The 15,959-nt window shown below is 36.8% G+C and overlaps 1 protein-coding gene across 11 annotated transcripts in view; it reads right to left on the reverse strand.

The window, feature by feature from the left end:
* ATE1 (arginyltransferase 1) overlaps positions 1-15,959 on the reverse strand; it is a 154,596-nt gene that overhangs the window by 82,939 nt on the left and 55,698 nt on the right. For all 11 annotated transcript variants that reach the window (XM_061162796.1, XM_061162800.1, XM_061162799.1 and 8 more), the window contains one exon: positions 1,868-2,049. In XM_061162796.1, coding sequence (XP_061018779.1) covers positions 1,868-2,049 — 182 coding nt within the window. The remainder of the gene's footprint in view (positions 1-1,867; positions 2,050-15,959) is intronic.

Genomic DNA, 15,959 nt, shown 5'->3' on the forward strand with positions numbered 1-15,959 from the left:
ATCAATAACAGAATTGGTAACTTGTAACCTACTCTCCCCAGCTTCGCTTCATAATGTGAATCTGCTGGCTGCCTCTCCTCTTCCAGAAACTCAGCAGCTGAGATTCTCCAGAGTACTGCAAGGCTGCAATGCAGTGGCAATCTCCTCACCCTCCACTGGCCCCAACTTTCATGCTCTGCAGGCTCCTCTGCTACTTCCTCAAACCTCTACAGCTCCAGAGTTCTCAAGACCTCGATCAAGCAGCAAATAGACTGCTGGAAACAATTTTTTCTGGGAGCTGATTATTTGCTACCTCAAATGCAACAGGATTTCCATATCTCTTTGTTCATTGAGAAATAAAATATTTCATACAGAGGCTTGGATTTATTCTGTAAGAATAAATATTCTTAATATTGATCTGAGAAGTCCAGACAAATCCACAGCTACACACTGTAAAGTTAGAGACACAAAAAATAAAGGAAGAAGAAAATGGCAATAATTTCAAAGTACTGAATAATTCTGGTACAAAGAAAAAGTATCTTTTCTGAAATATGCACTTCTAAAGTTACAAAATAAGAATGCTTTTAAACAATCAGTTCTAATTTCACAGAGTCACAAAGATACCACAGAGTCCTGAATAGTTTTTAATTAGTTTTATACAAAATACAATTAAATAAATAAGAAAAATAAAAGATTATTATAGGGGTCTGTTGTAAACACTGTATTTTTAAAATTTGCTATATACTATGGTATTGAGAGACAGGTCAGGTCATGTTGAAAATATCAATATGTGGGCCACTGAAAAACACATAAAAAATCAATTATGGACCGTATTTCTTTTTAAGTCAACTAGTGATTTTTTTAAAAAAAATCAACCTGCTACTTTTATAATTCAGAGAAAAGCACATATACAATAAATAAAATATGTTTTACCTTGATATGAAAATCGTGACCATCAGAAAAAACAATGGGAAAAACAAAGAGAAAAAAGTGATTCAGTGACAACAGGGAGAAAAAAGAGACAAGCTCCCAGACAAACAACAGAAAAATAATTCTCAATCCTCCTCCTTCTTCTATCGCATATACACAAAGACAGGCAGGAATAAAAATAAAAACATTATTTTCATGAGACAAGATCCCACTCTTTTTATCATCAGGATAATGCACCTAAAAACATGTGTGCTATGTTGCATACATTTGCAGCAATGGACATAAAAAGGAAACCATCTTTGGATGAGGTCATAGGGTCAATGGTCAGGGACTCCCTGTTCCTGTTCTATATACTTTATATAATTGTACATTGCTTCCAACAGACTCAGAGGGCTTTAGTTCATTTATGCCAGATTCATAAAACCTTTAATTAATTATAAAAAATATATATATACACACAAAATAGGGATGACAAAAAATATATAAATAATGTAACATTTAAAAACCCTGAGTGGCTCTGACAGGGGAGCTTAATAAATAAATGCATAAACTAAACAGCAAAAGCATCTCAATGACTTCTCAAACACTAGATAAGATGGACACCTCAAAAAGCTAGGGAATTACCATCAGACAAAAGCCAATGCAGGAGCCGTGGGTTTGATCCCTGGGTCAGAAAGGTCCCCTGGTGGAGGAAATGGAGAATCTCATGAACAGAGGAGCCTGGTGGGCTATAGTCCATGGGGTCGCAAAGAGTCGGACACTACTGAAGCAACACACGCACACACGTTGTGGCACAGTTCTAAAAGTGTTATATCTAAATACGAATATACAAGAGACTACAAGAGCAACAAATTATGTACTACCTAAGAGAATTTCTAGTTATATAATAAAATATAATCAAATGAAGAAATATTTGAAGTTCTATATGACCCATTACAATTGTCAAAAGCAATCTTACCGGAGCGCAGAGTAGACACCCAAAGACAGAAATGAGTAATCAGGATCGTAGTACAAATATACAGATGATACACAGTATGGAAGAATGTCAATCACCCCCACAGCAATGATCTTCCCATCAAGCCAGTACTGCTGGTGAAAGGAGCCATAACCACAATCTGGTCCATTAGGGGAATTCTCTGTCTGTGAAAAAGCAGACATAGAAACAGCTTGTCACTTTTATCTTTATATTAAAAAATATTAATAATTAACTTTTTCTATTTGTATTTTACTCAGCTGAGTAACTCCTAAAATTTCTTCTTTTTTGCCACTCTCTTCTGACTCTCAGAAGAGTCATAACCTGCAAAACTTTTCAGTTGTAGAAACACTGATGAAACAACACAACAGAGAAAAATTAATTTAACTTTTTTTTCAACTTATTTTTTTCTGTTCCATGCAAAAGCTGGGAAAGAAATGATGAATGAGAGAAAGATGGAGAACATAAAAGTGAGTGCGAACAGGAGAACTATCCCCAGCTGCCAGCCAGGCCTGGTCTGTGACCACTCTTGTGTTCATAAGGCATATGAGCTCATAATTTTTTTTAGATACAAGTTCCTACGCAAGCACAAAGAGCTATGACATTTCTCCCTATTAGCCAAAGGATAATGAAAGTATCCCCCTTACCATTATTTTAATGTACCTATAATCCCACAGAAGAAAATCCCACAAATTTTTCCTAAAGAAATCTAGAGATTGCAAAATATAACCATTTTCTGTAAATAGTTTATGATATTTCTCATTTTAAAATTCAACATGAATTTAAATGTAACTGTTATTAAATGAAAACCATACAATGAAAATTATGGAGCACCATAGAAAATGCTTTGTCAGAGACTGAATGGATGTTAGAGGTGAACAATTTAAATGAACAAATATATTAATAACAAAACCTGTGTATCATATTCACACACTCCAAGTCACAGAGAATGTATATGGAAAAAGGCTAGAAGAGAATGAAGTAGAATGAAAAAAGCAGGTTTGTAGAATGAAAAAAGACATTACAAGATAGGAAAACTATGTAACAGTATCTCATAAACACAGAAGGAAAAATCCTCACAAAATATTAGCAAATCAAACCCAACAATGTATAAAAAGAATTACACACTATGACAGAGTAGGATTAACCCCAGGTATGCAAGGTTGGTTCAAATATTAAAGAATTTTTAAAAAAAAAGCAATTAATGTAATCCAACCATCACAATAGGCTAAAAGAAAAGTATGATCATAATGATAGAGAAAACACATTTGACAAAATCCAACACCCATTCATGACTAAAAGTTTTCAGCAAACTATGAATAGAGAAATTTCATCAACTTTGTAAAGAACATATACAAAACAATCTACAGTTAACATCATACTCAAATGTAAGAAACTGGATTATCTCCCCCTAAAATAGGGAACAGGACGATGATATCCTCCTTCATTACTTCTATTCAATATCACACTGGAAATCCTAGTTAGTGTAATAATATAAGAAAGGGAAATAAAAGATATTCATACACACTGAAAAGGAAAAAAATAAAACTGTTTCACAAATGACATGACATACTATGTAGAGAATTTCAAAGAATCAACAGCAAAAACTGAAACTAATAAGCAATTACAAGAAGATTACAGGACACAAGGTTGATATGCAAGGCAACTGCTTTCCTATATACAAGCAATGACTAGAATTTGAAATTAAAAACACAATACCATTTAAAAAAATCACCAAAAATATTTACACACCTAAGTATAAATCTAACAATATATTCAGAATCCATATGCAAAACACTACAAAACTATGACAAAAGGAATCAAAAAAGACATAAACAAATGGAAAATAGTACATGCTCATTTTGACTGAGATGTCCGTTCTTCCCAAGTTAAGTCTCCAGACTGAACGCAATCTCAATCAAAATCCCAGCAACTTATTTTGTGAATACTGGCGAATTAATTCTAATGCTTATACGTAAAGGAAAAAGAGTCAGAATACCAACACAAGACTGAAGAACAAAGTTGGAAGATTGACACCACTTGACATCAAGACTTACTACAAAGCCATAATAATCAAGCTTGTGTGATACTGGTGAGCGAACAAATGAAACAACAGAAGAGAATACAAAGTCCACATAAATATAGTCAACTGCTCCTTGACAAAGAAGCAAAGATAATTCAAGAGAGAAAGAACGGTCTGTACAACAAAAGGTACTGTAGCAACTGGACATTCAGATGCAAAAAACAGCAGTATCCAGTCACATATCTCATACCTTTCAAAAAAAATTAACTCACAATGGATCACAGATTATGTAAAATGCGAAACTTCTAGATGATAATGTAGGTAAAAATCTAGGAGACCCTGGCTATGGCGATGAGTTTTTAGATAAAACACCAAAAAGCACAATCCATGAAGGAAATAATTGTCAAGCTGGACATCACTAAAATTAAAAACGTCGAGTCTGTGAAATACATTGTTATGAGAATAAAAAGGCAAGCCACTGACTGGAGAAAATCTTGCAAAATATCTCAAAAAGAACTGGTATTCAAAAAAAAGCACTCTTAAAATTCAACAACGAAAAAACAACCCAATTAAAAACCAGGCAAAATATCAGTGAGACACTTCACCAAAGATGATGTACAGATGCCAAACAAGAATACAAAAAGATGTTCAGAAAATAAAAAGACGCTCAATATCATTTGTTGTTAGGAATCTGAAATCTAAAAAAAAAAACAGTATTACGCAACTATTACAATAACTGAAATCCAATAACCTGAATATCAATGCTGGTGAGAATGCAGAGCAACAGGAATTCTCATTCACTGAAGGTGGGGATGCAAAATGGTACAGACATGACATGGACATCCAGATGCCAAAACAAAGCAGTATCTAGTTACAGGCCTTACATCTTCCAAAGAAAAAAATTAACTCACAATGGATCATAAGACTATGCAAAATGCAAAACTTCTAGATGATAACATGCTTGGCGGCCAAACAAACAAAATGGAGAAACGTTAAATACTTATTGCTAAGTGAACGAAATCAGTGTGAAAATGTGACAGATTATATGATTCTAATTATATTCTATAAAAGGAAAAATGGCTGAGAAAGTAAAAGATCAGTGGTTGCCAAGAAATTGGGGGCATGGGGAAGGATGAACAGATGTAGCCCAGGGGACTTACAGGATGAAACTGTTCTATATAATAGTGTAGTAGCACAAACATGACATTATGCACTTGTTAAAACTCACAGAATTTTACAACACGAAGAGTGCGCTTTAAAAATGAGCAAATTAAATGGCTGATTCACGTTGCTGTACAGCAGAAACTGTCCATGAGTCCACACTGATATAAATGACTGAAGAAACTAATACATGAGGAGGAAGAGACCAATCTCCCAGGCAGAACTGTAAAAAGCTTATGCAGACACTCTGCCTAAAGTGAGGGAAGCATAATTCACTACTATTTCAGTGGGGGCTGCACACAGTGACTTCTTTCCCAAAAGCACAGTTTGGGAAAGGGGTGGGAGAGTAACTGTTAGAAAGAAGAGAACATTTACCATGGTGCTAGCAACATCAGTGATTTCTAAAACTGCCAATGCTGTAGTTAAAATGGTGCTTGCACAGTAAACATATCTTTAACCTTTTAAGTGCTTCTCCCGACTATAATAACCCTGGTTTTAGCATTCACTGTCACTTATGGCATCGCTCTTTTAAAAAATCATAACTATTTCTCTAGAAACAGATACAGCTTGAAGAGCAGAAGGGATAAGCAAGCAGAAGTATTATACAAAAGGAAAACAGAAAGGATATTAACCTATTGCATCTGCAACACCTGAATTAATGCCAATCCTCTAAATCTAATCACCTGTCTTAGAATGTTCCAACTATGTAATAAAAAATAAACTCCTACATATCATAGAATTTTATGAAAACCGTCTGTTAAATATAAGCCCCGAGGCTCACAGGAATGAACTCTCTGTCTTTAGAAATATTTGTGCAGGAGAGCAACCACTGCAGTGACACAGAGACAGAAACAAACTGTCAGTTCATGATGGGGAAGGTGCGGAGCCTGTCAAGTGTGAGAAAACCTCCAAGGCAAAGCTAACTGGATGACTCTGAAACGAGTCTAAATTTTTCCATGAGTTCAGTTTAGTGTGTCATTCCAGGGCTCACTAAGTCAAATGAGTGTGTTCATTCATTCATTTAAAAATGTATTTATTAAGGACATAGTAAGTACGGACTCAATAAGCACATTCTCAATAAATAAATAACCGATATACTGTTAGCCCTAAATATAAATCAGCCCTACATGTTGTACTAGCCTGAAAATATTTTTTTCAAACTGCAATTACCTTCTTAGTTTTCAAACTTCATCACTTCTCGCATCTCCTGGATCTCCCACTGGTTCATTCTCCTATGAGTCCAGTCATGACCAATTTGTCCTACCACAGGCATTATTCCCACCTCTCAGTTCCACGTGTTAGTATCTTCCCTATCTGCAATGCATTTCATATAGATAGGGACTGTTTTATAATTACTTAGCAAAAAACTACCTACTCTGACCCCCATCACATCACCTGAGGAAAGCAGAAATCCCTGAGTCAACTAAGCAATAAACTGGTCATAAAACCACGGAGTTAATAAACGACACACAAACTGGCCTCCGAGCCCCTAAGTCAATGCTAAACAAGAAAATCAGCTACTTTTAAATGCTTTTAAATAAGCTCACTTCTCAAATATCCTTCATCTATCCAAGTTGGTAAACAAAGCAGCATGAAATACAAAATACTTCAATGCAGGGTTAAAAAAAATCTTTTTTTCTTAAAATCTGCTTTGCTGGACTCCTTTTCTTTCCATCATGCTTTCTGACAATTAAAACATGAATAATTTCCTTTTCCCCTCATGGGGTCCTCACTGACCTAATTTTAAAAAACAGATTTCAAAAACGGAAGACACTCCAAGTAAAGACAGATACGAAGCTATTTTCCTAAAACTATATCTGAGACCTCAGCACTACTGTTAACAATGATCTACTAGTCTCAACTTGCTAAGTTAATCAATACTTTCAAGCTTTTCAACAAGTACTTGGCGGCTGCGGAAAATGGATTGGAACTGAACCTGAAATATTGATTCCCTCAGCCCTCTTTGCAGCTGGAACAGCCAGAGAGCCCCCAGATCACTCACGTCTGGCTGGGGAAGTCTGAAAAATAGCAGTGTCCAACACCATATACTGAGCTGATGTAACTAACATACTTGATGTCCGTCTATGCACACATACATGTGCTGAATCAACTACTTTTAAACAGTTTTAAATAAACTCCCTTCTTAAATATGCCTCATCTATCCAGGTCAGTAAACAAAGCAGCATGAAAAACAAAATGTTACAATGCATGGGTTAAAGAAATTTTTTTTTAAATCTGCTTTGCTGTACTCCTTCTATTATTCCACCTGACATAAAACTGCCATAATAGAATTTCTTTCCCTCAAACACAACCCCTAAATTCAAATTATGTAATACTTTAAAACATGAAAGGAACACAAAGAGTTTGAGGGACAAAGCAAAGGAGATAAGAACAGAAAGAACAATACTTAGATCTGTGAAATCAGAAACCAGCAGAACTCTTGGACTTGATCTTCAATCTTTCAACAGTATCCTTAAAACCCAGACTCACTGAACTTGATCAAGCCACACACTTCACCGTGCTGTGACTTGGATACTTGTTGACTACAAGTGTGTTAATGAGTTGAGTTCAGTTCAGTTCAGCCACTCAGTCGTGTCCGACTCTTTGCAACCCCATGGTCTGTAGCACGCCAGGCCTCTCTGTCCATCACCAACTCCCGGAGCTTGCTCAAACTCTTGTCCATTGAGTTGGTGATGCCATTCAACCATCTCATCCTCTGTCGTCCCCTTCTCCTCCTGCCCTCAATCTTTCCCAGCATCAGGGTCTTTTCAAATGAGTCAGCCAATGGGGAGGGAGGTGGGAGCGGGGATCAGGATGGGAAACACATGTAAATCCATGGCTGATTCCTGTCAATGTATGGCAAGAACCACTACAACATTGTAAAGTAATTAGCCTCCAACTAATAAAAATAAATGGGAAAAAAAAAAAAAAGAGTCAGCCCATCACATCAGGTGGCCAAAGTACTGGAGTTTTAGTTTCAACATCAGTCCTTTCAATGAACACCCAGGACTGATCTCCTTTAGGATGGACTGCTTGGATCTCACAGACCAAGGGACTCTCAAGAGTGTTGGAGAAGACACTCTTTTGACACAGGTCAAAAGCATCAATTCTTCAGCGCTCAGTTTTCTTCACAGTCCAACTCTCACATCTATACATGACTACTGGAAAAACCACAGCCTTGACTAGACGGACCTTTGTTGGCAAAGTAATGTCTCTGCTTTTAAACATGCTGTCTAGGTTGGTCATAACTTTCCTTCCAAGGAGTAAGCGTCTTTTAATTTCATGGCTGCAATCACCATCTGCAGTGATTTTGGAGCCCATAAAAATAAACTCAGCCACTGTTTCCCCATCTATTTCCCATGAAGTGATGGGACCAGATGCCATGATCTTAGTTTTCTGAATGTTGAGCTTTAAGCCAACTTTTTCACTCTCCTCTTTCACTTTCATCAAGAGGCTTTTTAGTTCCTCTTCACTTTCTGCCATAAGGGTGGTGTCATCTGCATATCTGAGGTTACTGATATTTCTCCTGGCAATCTTGATTCCAGCTTGTGCTTCATCCAGCCCAGCGTTTCTCATGATGTACTCTGCATATAAGTTAAATAAGCATGGTGACAGTATACAGCCTTGACGTACTCCTTTTCCTATTTGGAACCAGTCTGTTGTTCCATGTCCAGCTCTAACTGTTGCTTCCTGACCTGCATACAGGCTTCTCAACAGGCAAGATAAGTGATCTGGTATTCCCACCTCTTTCAGAATTTTCCACAGTTTATTGTGATCCACACAGTCAAAGGCTTTGGCATAGTCAATAAAGCAGAAATAGGTGTTTTTCTGGAACTCTCTTGCTTTTTCAATGATCCAGCGGATGTTGGCAATTCGATCTCTGGTTCCTCTGCCTTTTCTAAAACCAGTTTGAACATCTAGAAGTTCACAGCTCATGTATTGCTGAAGACTGGCTTGGAGAATTTTGAGCATTACTTTACTAGCGTGTGAGATGTGTGCAATTGTATGCTCTTGACCTTGGACATGGGGTATCTCCTCTCGGCCGCTGTGTTAATGAGTAGCAACTAGAAATCATCTTTATTGTAAATTTAAACCATGAGCTAACATAGATTTGTCACCTTCACCTTCACTAGGTTACAAAGAGCCAAATCATTCTGTCCCCTCCATTAACTCCCCAAGGGGTTCAGTCCCCCAGTATTAGAGAGGCCTCCCAAGTCACTGACTGGTCTCTACTGAGTGTTTTGAGAATTCTACTTCAATTCTTGGGATCGTTGCATTTCTTTAACCCCTTACTTAGTTAAGGCCTTTTAATGGTTAATACTCTTAAAAACAGAGCAGATGAGATAATGGCAGATCGTGCAGGAAAACACACTATTTGAGAAAGGGAAAGTAACAGCAGTGCTGAGTCAGTGAAACAGCATCATGACGCCAGCAACGCTCAAACTGCTAGGCCTCAAAACCCTTTTACACTGACAAAACTGAGGACCCCAGAGAACTCCTACTTATTGAACTGTGTCTGTATACGCTTACTGTATTAGATATAAGGACCAAAATATGTTCCAAAAATATGTTCCTGCTAATTCACTTAAAACAATAAATCCAATAAATGTTAATTAAACATACTTTAAGAATTACTCTATTTTCCAAAACCAAAAAAAATCTAGTTAAAAGAATGGCACTGTTTAACATTTCTGCAAATCTTTTGCAGGTGTGTGTGCTTGGTCATGTCCAACTCTTTGCAACCCCATGGACTGTAGCCCACCAGCTCCTCTGTTCATGGGACTCCAAGAATATTGGAGTGGGTTGCCATTTCCTCCTCCAGGGGATCTTCCTGACCCAGGGATCAAACTCACATCTCCTGCATTGGCAGGCAGATTCTTCACCACTGAGCCACCAGGGAAGACCCCATTCATACTTTTCAATGTAGATGGAGAAGGAGTCTATAAACTGAAAACTGCAAACAGAAAGGAAGCAGGCCATAGTGACTTGAGTCCAGGATTCATAATCAAGATACCTCAGTTTGAGCCCTAACTCTACTCACTGTACAATTTCTATTTTATCTTAGCAAGACAATAACTTCTTTTAAAGTATCCATTTCTGCATTTTAAAACAGGAATACAACTACGCACCTTCAAAGGTAGCTGTGAGAAATAAATGACGAGGTACAAACACTCTGCAGACTGAGCAAATTCGAGTACATTTTTGTCTCAGCTTTAAGGGGTCTGAAGGACACATCCTTAAAGACTGTGTCTAAGAAAGTACATCAGTAGCTCATTGAATAGCAAACTTATACAAGCTAACAGAACCTATCTTCAGTTTCCTTACAAATAGCTCAGTAATGTGATTAGCAATATGCAATAGTTTATCTTTCTCATGCCCGCAGTTTATCACAGTTTCAGAGAAGAATAAGCAAAGTTATTTTTAGCAGTTCCTCAATTTCAAGAATTTAGCTGATAACAGGAAAAATACAACAATAAAGCTCACTGCTAGCTATACAAAAGAAAAAACATGACTTAAATGATGGGGAGGATGGTATGGCTTCGGTGATTAATGAGCTATGCAGTACAATACCAAAGGTGCTCTGTAGAAACGACATCAATATTAATGGGGAAATTCAGGCTTCCAGCTAAATGGTTCCCAAAATGCATGTATATTTACGCTGATAAAGTACACCTGTCTCCTAACCCACCTGCTTCCATGTGCCTCAGTTATGTTTGAAACAGACACTGTTATGACTTAAAGAAACAGGCAAATGAGAAGTCATACTCCATATGCACTAGAAACAGCACTGGGGGGACTGACTCGGGTTCAAAGAATGGAAGAGTGGAAGTCTTCAGGGGCTACGCAAGGGCAGGACCTGTGTTCTCCCTGCCAAAGCATCCAAAAGCAACTCGGCAATCACCTGTTAACATACAAATCTGCGACCTGCCAACTGACATCCTGAGTTTGTTAAACAACAGTTTACTGAGGCTTCCTAAGGAAAGCATTTTAAGCACCTGATTAAAAGTGCACTGCTTGAAAATAACTTATTCCTACAACTGTTTTGTTTTTTGTTAACAGTTCAGGAAACACTACAAATAAACTTCAGATTCATTTTAAGAACAGAAATTCAGGAAGATATTCAGATAGCCAAAAAGCACATGAAAAGACGCTCAATATCTTTAATTATTAGAGATACACAAATCAAAACTACAATGAGGTATCACCTCACATTGGTCAGAATGACTATCATCTAAAAAATCCACCAAAAAAAAGAAAAATCTACAAGCAATAAATGCTGGAGAGGATGTGAAGATAAGGTAACCCTCCTATACTGTTGGCAGGAATGTAAACTGGTATAACCGTTTACAGAGAACAGTACAGAACTTCCTTAAGAAAACTAAAAATAGAACTACCATATGATCCTGCAATCCCACTTCTGGGTATATACTTAGAGAAAACCAATAATTTATGTGCACCCCAAAGTTCACTCTTGCACTATTTACAACAGCCAGGACATGGAAGCAACTTTAATGTCCATCAACAGAGGAATGGATTAAAAAAAAAAAAATGTGGTACATACACACAATAGAATATTACTCAGCCATTATAAAAGAATGAAATAATTTCATTTGCAGTAACCTGGATGGATCTAGAGATTGTCATACTAAGTGAATTAAGTCAGAGAAAGACAAGCATCATGATACCACTTACACGTGGTGTAACATTTTTTAAAAAATGTTTCAAATGAACTTATTTACAGAACAGAAATAGAGTCACAGATGTAGAAAAACTTATGGTTACCTGGGAGAGGGATAAACTGAGAGAGTGAGATATTTCAATAGAATTAACTAAAAAAAAAAAAAAGAAGAAGAAACTTAAAGGTGTGCTAAACCAGTATGACATCAAAATTTACACAATTTCTTAAAAAGACCCAAAAATGAAATTTAAAAATTAGAAATAATATAGTCTATAAATAAGAAACTAAAAATAATAAATTTAACTTGGAAAATGCAAACAGCAGTACTCATGGTTACTACATCACACAGCCTTGCATAAGCAATTTCAAATTGAATGCAACCAATTCCTAGTTTTCTGGAGATAATCAGTACACTATAGATGGCTACCAAAACTAACACACTTCCCACTTCATAGCTGTACTGTAAGTAGATATAATGACAGTCTACCTGGAAAAAAGACTTCAATCTTATTTCCAGTTAATGTCCAAACTATTTGAAATTAAGATATTTCAAGGGCCAGTTCTGAGAAAATGGTGGTGGTGGCTGGACGTGCAGTTCCCACCAAGGAACATTCCATTAGAACAAATCTGCTTTCAAAGAGTTTTTGTTCCCTGGGCAAAATCCCCCCTGCTGAAAAGGCAACTATACCCTTGAACTAGTTGGGAATATTATCAATAATTACCATATTCCTTGTAATCTCCACCAGCAAAAAAAAAAAATGGTTTGCATTCTGAAGTTACCTTACCTTTTTCTTAGCTGATTCTGACAGTTGACACAAATTAAAACTACTCTGATTTGATATTACATTAGACATCAATGTTTAACATTCATGTGTGTGTGCTCAGTCATATCCAACTCTTTGCAACCCCATGGACTGTAGCTCACCAGGCTCTCTGTCCATGGGATTCCAGCCAAGATTACTGGAGTGGGTTGCCACTGCCCCATTTCCTTCTCCAGGTGGTCTTCCTGACACAGGGAACGAACCCACATGTCCTGCTTGGCAGGTGGGTTCTTTACAACAAGGCCACCAGGGAAGCCATTAATGTTTTATAGCTCATTTTATACTCTAGGAGCCAGATGTATTGATATTAACCTTTAAAGAATGAAATTATCTTACATGCTTAACAAATAATGCTAACTCTACACAAGTTAGCAACTGAAGAACAACTCTGTAACAGGGCTGCACCAAAAATTTTAGTCTATGCAAGCTTATTCTAAGCTGATTATTTCCAATTATCACCTATATTTCAATCCAAAGACAACCAAGTTTAAATGATCCTTAAAAAAAGAAAAAGAATAGTTCATGTAAAACTAACAGTATTTGTTATTCTACTTTAAGAAACATTTTCTCTATTTACAAAGGAAATATATAAAAGTAAATTTTACTAATATAAATGACATCCTTTTTACAGCCTGCAGATTAGAAATAATTCATTCAGTCTTCCTAGTCACACAATTCTCTTAAGATGCAGTACACTACTTTATGATAGGTGAGCATCTAAAGGCCTCAATTTCACCAGAATCCCTGAGTCAGTGAAGATTATCCAGTCTTTACAGAGGAATGTACTCTTTATATCATCTACCTCAATTTCTGGTGGTAATCTCAATAAAAAATACTCAATAGCATCTAACCTAAAAATTTTATTCAGCACATATTAAATAAGACCCTGACATTTATAGCATAACAACTTCTATTCACTTCTAAACTGGGGAGAATGAGCCAGATTAAAATAAAACCATAAAATAAACTAATTATAGTAATTCATATAAAGAACTATTATGCAGTAATTTTAAAATGTTTACCAAGATTTTTAATAACATTATAAACATTTCTCCAAATTAAGTAAAAAAAAAAAAAAGTAAAATGAGATATGATTTCAAGCATATGAAAAATTTCTGTAGGACACACAAAAACTTGTAAAGATGGGGAAAAAATCTGATATTGTCAGTAGAGAGTCTGTAAGTGATTTTTTTCTTATTCTTTTATCATCCATATTTTAAGGTCTTATTTTTAATAACATATACTAGTATAGCATCAAAAAAGTTTTAATAATCCAACGTTGAAGAACTACTAAATTCAGTTCAGCTCAGTACAGTCACTCAGTCGTGTCCCACTCTTTGCGACCCCATGAATCGCAGCACGCCAGGCCTCCCTGTCCATCACCAACTCCCGGAGTTTACCCAAACTCATGTCCATAGAGTCGGTGATGCCATACAGTCATCTCATCCTCTGTTGTCCCCTTCTCCTCCTGCCCCCAATCCCCTCCAGCATCAGAGTCTTTTCAAATAAGTCAACTCTTCCCATGAGGTAGCCAAAGTACTGGAGTTTCAGCTTCAGCATCAGTCCTTCCAATGAACACCCAGGACTGATCTCCTTTAGGATGGACTGCTTGGATATTCTTGCAGTCCTAGGGACTCTCAAGAGTCTTCTCCAACACCCCAGTTCAAAAGCATCAATTCTTCGGCGCTCAGCTTTCTTCACAGTCCAACTCTCACATCCATACATGACTACTGGAAAAGCCATAGCCTTGACTAGACAGACCTTTGTTGGCAAAGTAATGTCTCTGCTTTTTAATATGCTATCCAGGCCGGTCATAACTTTCCTTCCAAGGAGTAAGAGTCTTAATTTCATGGCTGCAGTCACTATCTGCAGTGATTTTGGAACCCAAAAAAATAAAGCCTGACAATGTTTCCACTGTTTAAACCATCTATTTCCCATGAAGTGATAGGACCAGATGCCATGATCTTAATTTTCTGAATGTTGAGCTTTAAGCCAACTTTTTCACTCTCCTTTTTCACTTTCATCAAGAGGCTTTTTAGTTCCTCTTCACTTTCTGCCATAAGGGTGGTGTCATCTGCATATCTGAGGTTACTGATATTTCTCCCGGCAATCTTGATTCCAGTTTGTGCTTCTTCCAGCCCAGCGTTTCTCATGATGTACTCTGCATATAAGTTAAATAAGCATGGTGACAGTATACAGCCTTGACGTACTCCTTTTCCTATTTGGAACCAGTCTGTTGTTCCATGTCCAGTTCTAACTGTTGCTTCCTGACCTGCATACAGGTTTCTCAAGAGGCAGGTCAGGTGGTCTGGTACTTCCATCTCTTTCAGAATTTTCCACAGTTTATTGAGTTATTTCAAATCCTGAAAGATGATGCTGTGAAAGGGCTGCACTCAATATGCCAGCAAATTTGGAAAACTCAGCAGTGGCCACAAGACTGGAAAAGGTCAGTTTTCATTCCAATCCCAAACAAACGCAATGCCAAAGAATGCTCAAACTACCGCACAATTTGCACTCATCTCACACACTAGTAAAGTAATGCTCAAAATTCCCCAAGCCAGACTTCAGCAATACGTGAACTGTGAACTTCCAGATGTTTAAGCTGGTTTTAGAAAAGGCAGAGGAACCAGAGATCAAATTGCCAACATCTGCTGGATCATCGAAAAAGCAAGAGAGTTCCAGAAAAACATCTATTTCTGCTTTATTGACTATGCCAAAGCCTTTGACTATGTGGATCACAATAAACTGTGGAAGAATTACTAATAAGTGTTAAATAGGTGGTTAATAGGGGGTTATTGAGATTACCACCAGAAATTGAGGTAGATGATATAAAGGTGAAATTTGACAAAGGTCAAAGAAATTACTGGGTGTTCTTTCAGTGCAGTTCTAGGCTTGACTGTCTATTAATTAAATTATTTTTCAATTTGGTTTGGAGTAGAGATTAACTTATAGACTTTCGTCTAGTGGAACAAATAACCCAAAAGTTTACTATTTAATGCCCTGTAAGACAATAACCAGTTGTATTTATCTAACTCAGCAATCTCATCTCACTCTTTTATTAAATTGTTTGCAGATATGTATCAGATATATATATATACATATATATATATATGTATATATATCTCAGTATTTTCACAAATGCTCCTTGCATCAGTTCTAATGTCTTAAATGGCTCCTGCATTAATTAATGAGTCAAATAAAATTTGATATGTGTTCATGCTCTATTTGCATGAAGATCATGAGTTCAGCATTTGGAAAATTATAGTTTAACAGTTTTGGAGGCCATCCACCAAGAAGCTCAAGTGAATTAATTCACTCGATGGAACTAAGTAAATCTGTGAATGCCCTCACGGTATGTTACACCTAACATGCCCTCTCTTGCCTTTTCTTGAC

Source organism: Dama dama, chromosome 15 (genome assembly GCF_033118175.1).
Source record: "Dama dama isolate Ldn47 chromosome 15, ASM3311817v1, whole genome shotgun sequence".
Taxonomy (NCBI): Eukaryota; Metazoa; Chordata; class Mammalia; order Artiodactyla; family Cervidae; genus Dama; species Dama dama.